Here is a 17612-nt window from a genome sequence, read left to right as displayed (position 1 = left end):
ATGGAGGCACTATTCTAAATGGATGGAAGGGGAGACACTAGTCTGTAAAACTAACTCGGTAATGAAAGTGTTTGAAAACTGGATCTTACAATTAGGAGGAGACTGGAAGGCTCCTAGTTAGATTTACAACCACAGTCACAAAATAAGATCTGGGGGTTAGACATAAGTTGATGGGGTTTTTACTTATCCAAACTCTTGATCCTCTCACAATTATGCACACAAAGGAAGGAAGCCAGTTCGGTAGTGTGAAAGTCAATCTCTTAAAGAGGGAAGTGCAAACAACTTATAAACATGTCAAACGTGACCCCAGCTGAACACTGCTGTCTTGAAAGGTGTAGTAAGGCCAACATGCTTTCAACCATTGGAACAATCTTTGAAGATATGTTACAGTTGAGAAAAAAAAGTAAATACTTATTGATACCATGAAGTATGTTGCTGCAACGTAGTGATGCAGAGGGTGCAGTATCATAAGGTGTAAAAATCTAAATGGAGGTCAAGTTAAGGCTGCAGTCATTGTCACTATGCTGATATAGTAACTATACTGTAACTACATGTAACAAAAGTTTCTTCATTTTTGTAATTCTTCACCTCATAAATCTCTTGGACCATTTACTCTGATTTTGGATTTGATTAGCCATTCAGAGAGAATCTAGAGAATAATGAACGGAGATACTGAATCTAATATGTAGCAGCTAAAGCTATTCAACTCGAACATTTGACCAGCTTTTTAAAACTTCTTTCATATTTTTTGTATTTAATGTAGCATTGGCTAATTTGAACGTTTACTATGTTAAACACAATAAAAGCTAGTTTTGTCTCCATTAATGGAATATGAATGTATGTCCTTGAACTTAAAGTCCTCAGTCGGTGTCGTTATTACATTTCTAATCTCTTTTAAGAAAAAAAACAACCTTCAACCCCCCCAAAAAAGCTGCAATTATCAGTAGTGTTCAAGTTAGTGCTAGTGAGGTGAAGCAAAGTATGCAAGACCCTCTCGCAGAGCTTTTGACATTTAGCATGTCAGGCTCATGAATCATTGGACAGGTTGGGCAGGTACACACATGAACAAACGCTCAGGTTACTCTTCTGTGGGTGTGTCTGGTACTCAAAACAATAACGCAGCAAAGTATTTAGTTTGTTTTTCCTGGATCAGCGTTGCAATTCTAGAAAGAAGGGATGTCACATATGAAATTTATGAGCAGAGAAAATTGCATCTGCTTATTGTTCAGTATCAGGTTATATTTATGAGTTAAAATGGATGAAAATCATCAATGGTTTTGAAATCAGAAGTCTGCAAGATGTTTGATGCATTAACAATTTACACTTAAACTGTTTCTTAAGGTATTTGTAAGATGTTCCTTTCTGATGGCTAAATGGTAAAAATACAAAGCAATAGTTTGAACAATATGTCATATATCTAGAGGAAGAAAAACACAACTGAACTCTTTTGTTTTTCACACTTTGCAAAAGTCCTGGAAAAAATAAAATATAATGAAATAACCCGTCCAGAAATGTCCAGGGTGACAGGCTTGTGTAATCACATCTGATATTTAAATAATAAAACCCAGAGACATCGGCAGCTTGGTCACTGGGTACAAACAGAGCAAACAACGACCTGTTTTGCATCTGTTTTGAAAGAGGAAAATAAGAAGGGAAATAGCCATCCTAGGAATGTCATGACAACGCAGCTCTTTACTTTTTTCCTAAAGAAAGTGAGTGTGCATCACAGACTTCATTTTAGTGACGACTTCAAGAATTGAAGCACAAAAGATGTGACATATGCAAACACATTTTTACATTGCACCCTAGGTTTTAGAAGGACCACATTTACAGCAACACCTTGTGAAATTCAAACATTTTATTTGCAACACAAGAAAGATGTTGCAGAAAGGTTTTGCAGAAGTAAATGTACGTAAAACGGTTACAGCACTTGAAGACATATCGTCTTAAAACGTGGCACAGCTCATATAAATGTCAGATCTGTCCTTGTGCACTTTCTGGGAATTAAAGAGGACTATGTTGCTCAAATCAAGTTTCTTCCCATCCTAACAAATTCAGACTCGGAAACATAGGGGTAAAAAGTGCACTTGGCATTTGATTCTAAACCATCTGTTTGAACCGTATAAATTACATCTTTGGCTGAACAGATGTGTTAAGTGTTGATTCTTTTCCATCATCAACTTGAGGCTCTCAATTTTCACGCAAACAGGTGTCACAAAAGTCAGGCTGGTAGACTGCATTCATTGTAGGACCTTCACCTCCCACAGCCTGTAATGGTTCTCTTCTCTGGTTGCAGCAAAGCAACGGAGCCACCGATAAGGTCCATCTGCCACAGCAAAAACAATGATATCTGGCCTACTTAAAAGCTTTAACCTGGGCCATTCATACAAATTGTGGTGCATTTCTGTTCACTCAAACGCAAAGATCATAACCTGGAATTGCTGAGATCAAGAAACTGGCATCAAACTGAAGCCTACAAACATATTTTCCCTCATTTTGTCTATGAAGTTTGGTAGATGAGCTGGCCGTCAGTCCATATAGTCAAAGTCCTCAGGGATCCCAAACGCTTTGTTTATGCGGCTGTCATCAAAGGAAAATTTCTTCTTAGTCCATGACTTGATGGCAAAAACATTATCTGAAAACAAAAATCTGGATTTAATGAATGACGAAAGTGTTATGTGTTATAGACATTCAGTCTGGGATTAGGAGAATCATCTTGGAGTCCAAGAACAAACCACCTGTCTCCTTGCTCCGAGGCTCTTGCTTTATGCTGTTATGGTGCAAGTAACATTTACCACCAGAGACAATGTTCCACATCTAAAACTAACTTTGGGAGTCAGGCTGAGTGGGTGGGACTTTCCTCGGGTGTGGCACTTCATGCACAAACAAAACAAACAAAAAAAAAACAATTTCTTTAGAAGACTGGGTAAGTGCAGATACTTAACGTTGTTGATTTATCCCTTTTGGATTTAAAAAAAAAAACGATCAAGTGGGGGCTGAATGTTCAGGAAATAATATTATTAAGCCTTAGTCAAAGAGTTTAACATTTTGATTTACTTAGACAATGTATTAGCTTTAATCTTGACAAATGTGTTGAAACCAATAACCCTTAATGAAGGCTTCTTATATTTTAAGGCACTTTGCCAACAGTAATCTGTTCAGTAAACAAACTACCTAAATGGTTTACATTAAATATTTGCTGAAGTATGATGGGTAATGAACCTTGTTAAACTAACCTTTTTTTTTTTTTACCAACTATATAAAGTGCACACCAAGTATACGTTTCATCGATTTATATAATACATCTACAAGTGGACTTGTTCTTCAACATGGTTACTATCAATAACTGAGAATAGGTCTACGTTCTCTCGATAAATGTTTTTGTCACATTCAAGGGATTTTATACGGAATGTTTGGAACATGTTTTTTCTCGCAAAATGATTCATGAGACAAGCCTTGAGCTCTAAAACTGGTGAACATCTAAAGGGTGAACCAAATATTTTACCATTTATTGGTTTATTAAAAGCTAAAGTCTAAATTCTTTCGATTCTGCCTTATAAAGTCACAGTATTTGAGTTCTGATAAGACAGTTTACAGATTAACTAATCAACTTGTGGGGTGAGTCTTCACGTGTGGGTGTGACGCAGTGTGATAAGACTAAAGGCTTTTGTTTTTTAAATGTAAGGTCTTCTGTCACAGAGCAAGCAGCAACACATGCTTCAATAAATCATACTGAAGACTTTGCTGTAATTGCTTTGTAACTAGTGTGAATTTCAGCCATCAAAAATGTTCAAAGTCCCTCCATGAAGCTGATGGTGTGGCTTTGCCAATCATGAAAACAAACAAGTCTGTTAAGACATGTACTGATGGCTTATTTAGAGAAGTGAACACATAGAGCTGTGGGTTGCATCAGGACAGCTGAACCTTACAGCTTGTTGTAAAGAATGGCACTTTCGTTCTGAGGAAACAGTTATACATACTGTGAGGAAACACGTCTTTTTCTGCTATTACTTTACCCAATGTGTTCTTGTTCCAGAAAGTCCACCCTGAGTAAGGGAAGTAAAAGTCATGGAAGCAGAAGATATGACTCATAGTCTCTTAAAGTGAACATAATTACATAGGCAACTACAGCTGACTGGATGACTTTGTTGACCAGCAACAAGCAATGTTGACCTGAAAGAGTTGAAAGACCACAGGCCTGGCTGGTTACCACGATCCCAAAAGGTCAGCTTGAATTGAATTGAATGCACACACACAGCTCAAAGTGTTGACTCCTGGGAGGTGACATGCTGAACACAAAGTGCTCTCACTGCTTGCACTTTAAAGAGAGATCAATAGAAAAGGGCCTGCCATAGTGATTCTGAAGTTATTTCTGTACTCTATACTCAAAAGGAAACTTTGTGACTGTAGAGTGAAATGACTTGTGATCACAGATTCATTTTTAGTAAATTCTTCAAAAGGAAAATGTGTAATAATCAATGTTTGAAGCTCATCAATGTAAGTTTAAAACAAAAAGTTTGTCATTTCAATTTATTGGAATATTTAAATATCTTACCTGTTTTATATTTTTTTGTTAGATACATCAAATATTTCCAGCAGTTATCAAAGCCAGAGAAATATGTCATTTTACAGTCTTAACTGGACACATCTTGTAGCTGTGTCCACCATAACAGAGCCACCATCACAGACACGACAAGTTTTTTTTGTTGACATAGAAACACCAGATGTTGTGTCAAAACTGCAACATAAGGAAGCAGGAACTGCTACTCAAAGCTGCTGTACTGATACAATGGAATACGTCATTTAGATTATACTTCGTCGGTAAACGTATTCTCCTCCTCAGGTCTCTTTTGCACATTCATCTTGAATACGGTCAGAGTTCCTTTTCTTTGGGGTTGGGTCAGAGTAGTAATCACTCCCATGATTCATCTCCAGCTTCAACGTCAGCTTTTGCTATTGGTTTAATTGAAACTGGAGGAATGTACATACTGTGCCTTTGGACTTGGTTTGACAAAATCAACAGAAGTTCTGCAGCAATTTCCTTGACATTTTATAAACCAATAAATTAAGTCTGCATAAAGATGATATATTGTGTTGTTTAGCAGGCCATCAAATGAATGTTGTTATTATCAGTATTTTACCTCATGACTATAAATGTTTGGTCTTATACATCAAAACACGTGCATGACAATTCTCCAAAGTCCAAACTGATGTTGCAAAACGGTGCAATGATCCCAAACTCTGAATTATTTATATTCATTTACTATTATGAAAGACAACAAAACCTAGAACAGTCAGATGCTCAGCATTTTTGTTTAATAATGTCTGAAATGATTATCAGATTTGTTTGGGCTGATCTCCTTCTCTGTTGGTCAGCTTACTGATAAACCATCAATGGTTGGAGCTCCACGATAAACTAACATGTGCATAAACTATAGAAATAAGTTGACTCACCTGTCCACCTGGAAACAGCTTCTTTTGCTACAACATTAGTTTTTTCTGCAAAACAAATTCATGATCAGTCAGTGCATCATGCATCTTGCAAGGTTTTTTTTAAAATAATTTCATTATTTTTTGTAAGTTTTATTTTAGTCCAGTTAAAAGGAAGAATAGATTCAATGACAGCAATTTTATGTTGAGGTTCCCCCACCATTTAAACAGTAAAATGTTAGTTCAGCAAAATGCTCAGTAAACGTCACCAGCTCATCTTAAATGAAATGACACTTTATTCAAAGGTATTCTTAAAGAGTACCAGCAACAGTCAGAGTAACATTTTATTTAATGCATTCACAGACCGATGTGTGTGTGTGTGTGTGTGTGTATATATATATATATATATATATATATATATATATATATATATATATATATATAGGAAAGTTTAGCTTACACCTCTCAGTAAGTTCTAACATCCCATTCCAAATGCTTAAATAGAGGTAAACAATGAGCTCAAACAGCTTTGCTCTCAAGTTTTAAGAGACGAGAATCCTACAACTGAAGCAGGTAACAGTGTTAAGTTGTAAGCACCTGGAATGATAGGTTAACCTTTCACCAGAGGCTACAGTATATCTCTTCTGTTTCTTCAAAAGACTCTTTTTGACTGCTGTGCTGAGCAGAGTGGGCTGCTACATCCTTAAATCCAGCCAATAAAAGCTATTTTAGGCTGGGTTCAATTTACAGCAGGTGTTTTGGCAGAACGTCCAAATGATGATCTGGTCTGGAGACATGTCCAGTAGCAAAAAATATCTGCTGCAGTTGTCACAACTCCAATGCCAAATGTTGCACAAGTCCAAAGGTCATTTAAGCATTAACTGATGATGAAACAGACAAACAAATGATATTCATAATAATAAAGAGCAGCTGCATGTGGGAGGGAATGAATTGAATAACTTCTGAGTCATGGACCTGGGCATGTTATGATCCACATTATGGATCCACATTCTGATGCCAAGAAGAATCCTAACTGAAGAGTCTCAGAGAAAAGCATGGGCAAGTCTTAACTTGAACCAAATACACCAAGCAGCTGTCAACGAGAACTCAAATCTGACTGTTTGCTTTCTACGACTGCAAATAAGCCTGAGTTAGCAGACGACCAATGTTATAATCTCATGCCATCTGTTAAAAAGGGCACTGGAATGATTGCATGAAACATTTTACAAGTACATTTAATATACACAATATAGAGAATATCTCACATAAAAATAATAAAAATTAACTGAATTCACTGAAATCCACCAATAAGTAATAAATAATAAAAAGGAAGGATAGTTGTCCTTTGAAAATAATTCATAATAATATGATTAAATATAGTGTTGTAATCTTGACAATTTGTGACCATCTTTCTAACTCATAGCGAGTCATGGTGGTTGTTGACTCCACCTTTTGCCACAGCAGCTTGTGTGTAACAGTGGGTGTGGTGGCTATTGCTAAACATCCAAACAACATCAAATAGTTGTCTGTCCACTTGTTGGCAGCAGCGATCATACCTTTAGTGTTAATTACAGTGAGCATTATTATGATTACATTTTTACTTTGGGTGGACATAAACGCATAAACAAACTGTGTATTTGTGTTTATATGTTGCAACCAGTTGGATATGTATATATATATATAAACACACACACAAAAGATCCTGAAGTATGTCCTCATTCAGAATCCAAAATTGTTTTGAATCAAATCCCTTTTTTTAAATACTTGGACCCAGTCTAACTTCGTCAGTGTTTATTTTTCTATACGAAATGTAAAAAATTAGATTTTTTTTAAAACAGAAATACAGTTCTGTTATGTCCCCCAATAACACTCTAAGGTTACATTTTTGAATTTCAAACTAATTCATTGAGTACCCTATAAAGGGTTACAAGTCTGAAACTTCTACAAAACCTCGATTGAGAGGCAAGATAATCCAGTTGTTGTTTAAGAAATGAAAATGTAAGTTGATACCCCATATGACCGCATACTGTATTCAGGCGTGACAACCCGCCCATCTTCACTCTCAAACAAGCCTATACGATATTCAACTCGTGTCTGCATGACAAGGGAGGAAGATGTGTTTATGAGTCACTGAGTGCTCAGCTCTCAGAACGCTGTCGCCTCAATCTATATCTGTGAGGTTTGTTTTTCTCCTGCGTTTAAATATCAAACGTCTTGAGTTGTGTTAAGTTGCTACCACTGACCACACCCAATTTCCTGACACAGCTGTTTCCTGTGTTCATGCATCTTCCATATGTACATGAAGTCAGCATTATCAGAGTATTTTTATATCAAAATAATTGTATTTTCTATTTTTGCTAAAACATTTAAAAAGTCTGATGACTCATCCTAGACTCAGGAGCAGATACTAACTTTTCGCCCAATTAAATAGCTTTGTTGAAGCTAATGATCTAATCAAATTCTTCCCTACGTTATGTTCTGCCTTCTATCTTGTGATTGGTTCAGTTGGAAATACCCTATATGTTTCATGTGAACTTTAAGACAAGCATGGTAAAATAGCCTATCACTGTAAACGTGACATGAGGAGGGGGAATAAGCCCTCAGTGAGCATGCAGGACCTGCTGGCTCTGCTTATAAAGTCAGAGCAGAACCAGCAGAAGATCGGGATTCAATGTGAGTAGTTTTCTGTCAGGAATCATTTGGCCAATGGAAGGTCTAAATTCTGACCCTGGACCCAAGTTAGGATTTTACTTTGGCCTCAATAGAATGAAAATGGATGAGTTGTGATCCTTGATCACAGTCCAACAATGTCCTCAACAGATCTTTGCTTTAAAGATGCTCACTAAACCACATCTGAAAGAGCTGTATTTGCACAAACAGGTCTGAGCACGGGAGATCAGTTCAACTATCTCAGCATAAGAAACAATATAATGAGTGACGTCAGTTATTTTAGCTTACTGAGCTCAATTCAAGTTTCACTGAGGAGAGATGGTTATCTCTCTCTGTGTGTGTGTGTGTGTGTGTGTGTGTGTGTGTGTGTGTGTGTGTGTGTGTGTGTGTGTGTGTGCGTTTGGGAGGGGAGGCGTTTGGTGTAGAAATAAGAGAATGAAAACAAGTTGTGACAGAGGATTTTTTTTTTTAAACAAAGCACAAAAGACTCAAACTTAGAGGAACTTCTCTATAAATCTTGGGTTTTCTAATGAATTCTGGTTGCATCATGTGTATTTCTGGTCTGAGAGTCGACAACTTTACCATAGCAACAACTTAAAGAAGAAACATCCAGAACCAATGAGAGTTGAAGGGGATCTACTTTTACAAGATTAACACACATCTAAGAGAGAGGCTCCGCAAAGTAAACAAAACTACTGTTCAGATAGATGTTAGTTAATACAGTTCTTACATTACATGAATATCCAGTTAGAAAAGAGATAAACCTCTTGAACAATATTTTTTGAAGTAAATATCATATGACCAGTTATGGCTTTACATTTATAGAACAACTTGCAGGTTGAATTTGTATTTTACATTCCCACTAAACATTGTGGGTTTACAGCTGATGGGTTAGTTAATCATTGATTGATGAGTGTTTTAGTGCACAATGGGATTCACATCTGGAAGTCAAAAGTGGCTGATTCTGTTCAGCTGCTTCAAATATCATTGTGTCATATAGCGTCACACACGTGTTACCCGACTCTGCCTTAGTTCACGTGCAGGAGTAGGTGGTGTGACAGGGTCTGAGCTGTCATGTCATACTGTGTTTATATTGTTTAGAGAATCTTACATTTCAGATGCTTCAATATATCCTATAATATAGAAACTTTGTGTCTGACTGTTTTAAGCTGTCAATGGTAAATAATAAAGATATTCAACTCTGAATATGTTTTGTTTTGTTTTATTAAAACAATACGTCCCATCTTCGAAAAAAACTGTTTTTGAAGACCATTAAAGCCTCGTGAATGCTATTACCTCAAATATGAACTTTTTATTGTTTTTATGTTTAGGTAATCTGAGCCCCAAAATGTACTCAAGTTTAACAAGTTATGCAAAGATTTGTCTGATCGTTTTGTTTTGATTGTACCAACATTTAACTGTTTGTTGTGAGGACACTTTCATGTTGTTGTGGGGAAAATAAACCAGGGTGAGGATTCATTAATGTATGTTTGGTGTAACATTGGGAGTTGCAGGTGAACACAGCAGATATATTTTTTGATATTTTTTTTTGATGACATGACATCACACACACACACACACACACACACACACACACACACAGACACACACACACACACACACACACACACACACACACACACACACACACACACACACACACACACACACACACACACACACACACACACACACACACACACACACACACACACACACACACACACACACACACACACACACACACACACACACACACCAAGTGTAACCTGAACCTGTACATTGTGCGGAAACAGTAGACGAGGCGTGCAACAGCCAGTAAAGAACTTATAACCAGTGGCCTTGCATTCGTGTTTTTAAAAGCCTATTACTCCAAAGCGGGGAGAGCGGAGAGGTCAGAGGTTATTTCAGGCTGCAGCAGAAATAGAGAGGAAAGATGCGTCTGTGTCAGCAGGAAGTTAAACAGTTGACATTTTCCGCCTTCGATCAACATGCAAACAGTTTGTGGTTCAAGCTGACATTTGAACCTGACATAAAAGTGCATCTCAGGCAACATGCAGTGACCACTTGTGAGTTTTTTTTTTTGAACTTTCACTCCATCTTCGTATTTGAGTTTTAGGGGGAGAGGCTGTGACTCTGCTGCTGCACAGAGAACAGAAGTGTAAGTTCTGAGAAGTGCACTAACCAGTAGTGTCGTGAACTGAGAGACTCTTTGAAAAGATTCAAATTTTTAGATCCATCAGAACCTTATGCCTCTGTTTATGAATTTTTTTTCAGTTTGTTTTTCAGTTTTATTCACGTTTGTACTTTTTCTTTTTTTACAAAGAAACAGCCGGGGCTTCATAATGCAAAGAATGAAGGTCATATTACTAGTAGACTGCCGGAAAAAGGATCATCTCAAGTGAGTGTGGAAAACAAAGAATATAAAAATGTCTGTTTTGGGGGGTTTTCCCGGAAAGAAAAAGGTGAACACCATCTCGGTGCATGATGACTTCTATTGTGTTCAGTGAAGTCTAAAAGGTGCAGTTTCTGTGCAGCTGTGTCGCTCTTTTAGTTCCGTATGTTTTCACCTTGTGGAGTTTGAACTTCCCCAGCTGCCCCACTCTGCTGCTCACTCGTTAACTTTAATATAGCAGTAACTCAGTCAAAAGATCACTCCACAAGCTTTATGCACTGAACATTTTAATAATGCATTGATTGACCCTATGAGTGAGAAAAGAGCTCGCAGACAGCCAGGTCTGTGTCGCTTTGTATCCCAGAACAGCGTGCAACAATGAATGGGGAGGAATTTTCATGGGGATTTTTAAGCGACGCTAGGATCTCTCTGAGAGGATTCTCTGATTGTTTGTGAATAAGGGCCCAGATGGCGGACGTCATTAAAGAGCACTGTGACAATAAGTACTAAAACCCAAAGAGGTGTTTGCATTTTTGCACTTGCAGCTCCCTCTTCTGGGAATCGATGAGTTTTTAAGTTAAAATCCTGAAAAATAAAATGTTTAACAGAGGCTTCAAACATTTCCCTTGTTGGTCATTTGTAAAGATGAAGCTGAACAGAACGCGTAAGTAGAACAAACCTTAGAGGGCTCATTTTCTGCATTGATTCAAACCCCCTTTGAGAATATCAAAACTAAATGTTTGAATATCATTCCACACAAGTGACTCAATAAAGACTGTTGAATTTAATCACCACTCATAATGGGCTCAAAAAACTTTAATTAAACTGATTTGAAAGCTTTTATGTTTTGTTCTATAATATTTAAACAGTCATGTTATGCGTGTACTCACTTATCTCCTCTATGACTCCTGGGTCACACTCTCTATATTTCTCCAAGTCGGCCTGCAGCTGAGTTTTCTCCTCTCTCAGAGTCTTCAGCTCCTTCAGCAGAGAGCTTCTCTCCTTCTGCACACAAAACAAGCAGATCATGTTTTTCAGAACAGAATCCTCATTCACACAGATTATTCAATCAATTAAATATGGTGATAGATATACTTGAAATATGGAAATGTTCTTACACTATCTTCACGTCCCAACTTTGACTTTTCAACTGCTTTCTCTAGAGACACTTTCCTCTGCTTGGCTTCAGAATCCTTTCAAATCAAAGAAACATCTTTAAATCCAAACATCCAACATGTTCTTGTGGCATACGTTTGACTCGACGTGACTTTTCAGGACAACATTATTTTGGTGAAATTGTTTTGGAGACTAACAATAATCCTCTGAAAGGTGAGATGAAGCCTGGTGAGGGGGAGCACTGAAGGGACAGCTCTGATTTGGTTTGAGACATGCAACATCTACTGGACATGGACTCTGACAGTCGGGTATTACACCTTTAAACAGATTTCAACAGTCACATCAAACCTTTGGAGTCTAAAGTAGGAACACACAGATCAAGTCTTCGTGGTCCCATACAGATTAGATCCAGATATACTAAGTAAGTGAGATAAGATGGACGAGAAGGAGGACGAGTTGATCGTGACAGGAAAGGATATTAAAAAACAGGAAGATTGTAAGCAACGTTTTTTACTTGAAAATTAGTTTGATTCTCTGCAAAAAAAAACTAAAACATTTTTTTCCACTCTCATTTTGAACTTTTTTTTAAATGTCAAGCCCAAACAGCCTTTCATTTATTCAACACTGAGGGCATTTCATTTCAGCTTTCTGCATGTCTTTTATGTTTACTGCACTCACAAGCACTTACTTAGGTCAAGTCTGAAGTAAAAAAAACATAAAATAATGAACCTAACCTGCTCCACGAGGTGGGGATAAAAACATCCAACAAAAGTAACCAATCAGTTTTCAAGAAGCACAGATATTCTTATGAGCACTTCCTCCTCCATACCTGTATGCTGTGATGGGTTTGGTTTAATAACATGTCATTACTTTGTGACAGACTGCTGCTTTACAGCATTTCACTTCTGTCCCAGAAATCTGGTGTCCACTGTTCTCAAAGGAGTCCCCACCCTCACACAATCTGTCCGCTGAGCCACAGCAGAGAGGACACAACAGAGGGATTCAAAGATGAGCCGCAGCGCTACATTCTCAGACGACAACACACGAGTTGATCACAGTGAGGGTGAAGATGAGGTTTCGTTTTCAATGTTTCATAATTCACTTTTTCAGAAATGTTGAACATCAGAGTCTTCATCTCTCTGCGTCTTACACGCTCTTTAGGAATGTTCTTCCCTTGCTTCAATCCGGCACTTTCTCCATTTGAACATCTATACTTCAGTTCTGGAGCTGACTTTGTAGGTTTGGTTTTTAACAGCCTTTAAATCATTTTTTATTATGTTATTTTATAAAAGTCACCAACAGGTTTCATTATCTATTCTATTATCCTTATGATAATTATTAGAATTATTAGAACTTTCCCTTTAAACGAACTTTAATTAAAAAACTGAAACTTTACTGTCTTTAGCTTCAGTACTTCCTCTGGAAACGTCCATGCTGCAACTAAAAGTACAAGTCAGAGCGCTGTTTGTTACACTTTTCTTGTTTAGGACATTCATTCAGGATCCAGCACCCAGTTGTTACACGCTGAGAAGGATCTGAGCAGCTTTGACTTTGTCAGTCGATTGCATGTTTGCATAGTGTGGATTTCTGGACATTAGGGTCCCTGACTGTCCCGTGTTACAAAAATAAACTGAAATTAAATTTATTAAAATTGAAGGAAGAAAAAGTATGTAACAATAAAAAAAAAAAGATCAGGTCAAAAGCCTGATGGTGATTCAAGCTCACTTGTTTTTTCAGCTCGTCCAGTTTGTGCTTGCGAGCGTTCAGGGCTTTGCTGGGAAAGGCCCAGTAGTAGTTGGAGGTTCCCACTCTCTCACAGTCCACCATGTTGTCGTCCACCAGACTCTGCAGAACGTCTTTCACTGTCATGGGAGCTGAAAGGAGCAGAGAGAGTGAGGACCCAGTAAAACACACAGCTTCCACATGACACGGGGCATTCCCAGCAGATATGATGCCATTTGTGGACCTGGGATTTCATTTGAGGAGGACTGCTTTATGGTGTAACAGTAACACTCTTCACATCAGAAGACACAACTGAAGGTAAAATAATGCTTAGTGAGGTTTTAAAACCACATGTCAGCATCCGCTCTCTCGCTCTTTTTTTTTTTTTACTGCTGGCAAGAATAACCACTAAAATGTCAAAACTAAACCCACACACGTGCAGCCTCTCTGCCTGCTTGTGTTCTTATGTTAGTGAGCGTTGCATGAGAGGATGTAGTAAAAGCAGGAGGCTCCATCTTGAGCAGTGTCAGCGGTGAAATGTGACACTTCTCCCGCACGTTTGCTCAGCCAGTCCACGATGAAGCTGAAGGCGCTCAGAGACAGCATGGGGAATGACCGTCCTGTCCTTTAAAATCTTTGATCGCCTCAAGTAGCGCTCTGTCCTTTTTCCAACTTGGAGACTATTCTGCCTTTCAAAGAGCGTCTGTATGTTATTCATTAGTTTCATTCATCAGAGCTGAGATCACTCCTTTGGCCCCATCGACAGAAACATTTGCCCAGAACACAGAACTCCTGTTGCCCCTTCCCCCCCCCTCCCCACCCGCCTTTCACTCAATAACTATATACGTAGTTCCTCGAGTAAAGGGGTCTTAAACATGTGCTTCCAATCACAGCAACACAATCCAGTTTGTTCCAGATTCAGGTCATGTACACTTTCAAACCAAGAAATTAGAGCTGGACCATCAGGACTTTATATCTTTAATGTGACTGGTGATAAAATATTGATGGAATTGTGATCTCAACATGAACAAAAGCACAGTTAATTCTCTGTTAAACCCACATGGTGCCAAATGTCACAAAGGCACTTTAACAAGTACATTAAAGATGACAGAAAATAAACTACTCATTTTTGGAAATGAAAAATATTGGGGGTTTTTTTCATTAAAATGTTCCTTAAACAAAATGAATTAAATAAAAACGTTCCTTTCCTGCATAACAGGATACAGACAGCTGAGTATTGTGTTACACAGGCAGGTTTTGACTTTTACTCGGAGAGGGAGAGAGACGTGACGGGGTGAAGAGAGACGGACAGCGGGAGGAGAAACAGACCAACAGGCGGCTCTACCGTTTAAAACGTATGACATTAATCGACACAATCTATGTCTATATAACCAGATAATATTACTCTGTATCGCACTCTTACAAGCCATACTAGAAAGCCCTCCTCAGTCCTCAGCTCAACCACACACACACACACACACACACACACACACACACACACACACACACACACACACACACACACACACACACACACACACACACACACACACACACACACACACACACACACACACACACACACACACACACACAACCATCTCTCCTCAGTGAAACTTGAATTGAGCTCAGTAAGCTAAAATAACTGACGTCACTCATTATATTGTTTCTTATGCTGAGATAGTTGAACTGATCTCCCGTGCTCAGACCTGTTTGTGCAAATACAGCTCTTTCAGATGTGGTTTAGTGAGCATCTTTAAAGCAAAAACACTTCTGTTCCAACGCAGGGTCTGAAACGTTCACGTCAGAGTTTATCTTAGAAAGTCCTCCCTCACTACTTGTGTCAGCGGCCTCCGTGTTTAGTGACATCATCTGTTCTTCTTATTAATCTAAAGCTGTCAGCAGTTCTTTTGGCTCAGAGAGCACTGCCATTGAGAAAACTCTTTTTGTTTACACTAATAAACTTCTGTTTCAATATGTGACCTGAGGCTCCTCTCCCACACTGCGATGTGCGACCTGAATTTCCCTCGGGATCAATAAAGTATCTATCTATCTATCTATCTATTGACTGTCCTGTCTCTAAATACACACACTATCTATCGTATTCACTACTTAACAACTACACTCAGGTTCTATCGTTAAACAAAAAATATTTCTAGACCGAACTATATGTAAGAAGTTGTTACGCCATTGTTTGTGTGCGACGCGATTGAAGTGAATCAAACGGAAAGACGTCAAGCAACCAATCAGAAAAGGAGGATGAACTTTGATTACGGTTTAGTAAGGTCAGAACGTGTAAATAAACATGCGGGTACAATCACAGGAGGCTTCCAGGGACCAGAGTGTTATCAGCACACTGGAGAAGCTGTCAGCGTTCAGACAAGTCAGAACATTCCCTGGTGTTAGCGTTAGCCTGGCTGATCGTCCAGCTGGAGCGCTGGGCGAGCTGGGTAAAGTCTGAGACACTTTTGTACTGCTGGAACTACAATGACATATAATACTGCACATCCTTCGAGTTCATTTCTGCACCATGTGATCGTGCTTTTCTCATCTTGTTCTACAATCCTGTTTAGTGAGCCTTCTCCTTGATGTGCGACCTGTTGTTTGATGGAATTATACATGAAAACATTTAATACCAACCACACATTTAATGTCTTCATGTTCCGTCTAAAAATCCCTGAAAAGATTTCTGTTTAGACTCACGCTCCCACGTTCATGAATCCCTCTCCTTAAAATTGGGCGAGGTTAGAATTCATTCTTTTTTTTTAAGAAACACACCAAAACAGATCTCCACTTTTTAGAGCAGGGAGCAAACCTGAACACTTGGTTAACCAGCGAGAACTTACGGGATGAGAGCAGACAACTCAGAAGGCGTTAAAGACACATTACTCACCAATGCCCTTTTGCTTGGGCGCGATCTTCTCAATGTCTTTCAGCTGAAACACATCTTTCTACAAAGAAGTCGAAAGGAAATGTTAAACGGAAGCCATTTCATCATGAAATAGAAAAGGTATTATCCATTTACTTTGAGACATGAACACAAAACATAGGTCAACAAGTCCTGGTTTAAAAAAGACAGTCATTAGTCATTAACATCTACAACCTGATGCATCTCTCTGCAACATCTTCAATCTACTTTGAACAACAGAGATACCAGCTCCCTCGGAGCTATGGTTGGGCGATATGTCGAGTTTTAGGGATATATCGACTTTTTTTTCGAACAAGATATAGGGCAAGAAAATAATCATAAATGCTCATGAAAAACATTATCTTGCACATTTGTTTTTTAGTTTATGTAAAGTATATACAGTATATCTAAAGTATATTTTAATAAAGCTGTGATGTAATCAAATGCAATGAAAAACTCACCGTTTCAAAAAAAATCTCCATCATGCGAGTCCTCTTCTCCTCCAAACTTAGGCCTTTCTTCTTTGACTGTAACAGATATTTTAGTGTTGAATACAAAACAAACACCATTATAATAACTAAAAAGAAATTATCACACAACAAGGAATAAAATATGACCGTTCAACAACACGCATCTGACACGTGCAGTCATTGTAAATGTGCATTTATTTAATAGTTTGTGAGGGCTTTTTACACATCCTCGTCTCAACGTTGTTGTAATACAGTTTCCGGCCACCAGAGGGCAGTGTCGCCCTACTCTTCTCAGCGAAGAATAAACTTTAGTATGCAAAGTTTGAGTCAAATGCATTGTTATTATCTCCCTCTGTGTCTCATTTCTCTCTTAATGATTTCGGTGATTTACAGAATCCTTCATTCGTTTACGTAAATGATCACAGACTACATAAATAGGGTGATTATCAGCGTACGTGTATGTAGCAATACAGGCTATATGGCAAATACCTGCAATGTGACGATTAACTGAGTTGTTTGGATTAAGACACTTCTGTGTTTATAAGGCGACCTGACTGCAGGTTGATGGAAATTGAAACCTTCATTTGAAGCTAGCAATGCGCGAACTGATCTCGTCGCTTTGTGACACTTCAAACTGCAAGAAACATTTACTTACCATGTTGTAACGGTGGCTGTATCAGCAGCCTCAACTGGCATTAAGTTATTTTTCGGTGTGCAGTCAAATTGCGTTGTTTAGTAGTTGTGACCATAGACTTTAAAGTTGTTACCAAACCGTAAAATAATCGTTCAGTCAGGAGACTGAATTTCCCGCGGAAGCCTGTCACGTTGCCTTCAGGGCTTCTCGTACATTCCAGACTTCAATTCTTTGGACTATAGATCTAAAATAAACCAGAGGATGTTA

General features: G+C 38.3%; 1 protein-coding gene across 1 annotated transcript; it reads right to left on the bottom strand.

Annotated features, from left to right (window-relative positions):
* Positions 1-1840: 1840 nt before the first annotated feature.
* On the bottom strand, positions 1841-17556 carry mnd1 (meiotic nuclear divisions 1 homolog). Its single transcript, XM_079337125.1, has 8 exons — positions 17367-17556; positions 16703-16768; positions 16227-16284; positions 13337-13485; positions 11614-11688; positions 11386-11500; positions 5455-5499; positions 1841-2635 (listed from the first exon to the last, which is right to left on the bottom strand). Exons 1-8 carry the CDS (start codon positions 17367-17369, stop codon positions 2529-2531), a joined length of 618 nt encoding a protein of 205 aa, XP_079193251.1. The 5' UTR covers positions 17370-17556; the 3' UTR covers positions 1841-2528.
* Positions 17557-17612: the final 56 nt, after the last annotated feature.

This window comes from Symphodus melops (genome assembly GCF_947650265.1).
Source record: "Symphodus melops genome assembly, chromosome: 2".
Lineage (NCBI taxonomy): Eukaryota > Metazoa > Chordata > Actinopteri > Labriformes > Labridae > Symphodus > Symphodus melops.
Note: the sequence above shows the minus strand (reverse complement) of the source record. Positions and strands in the feature narration are given on the sequence as shown.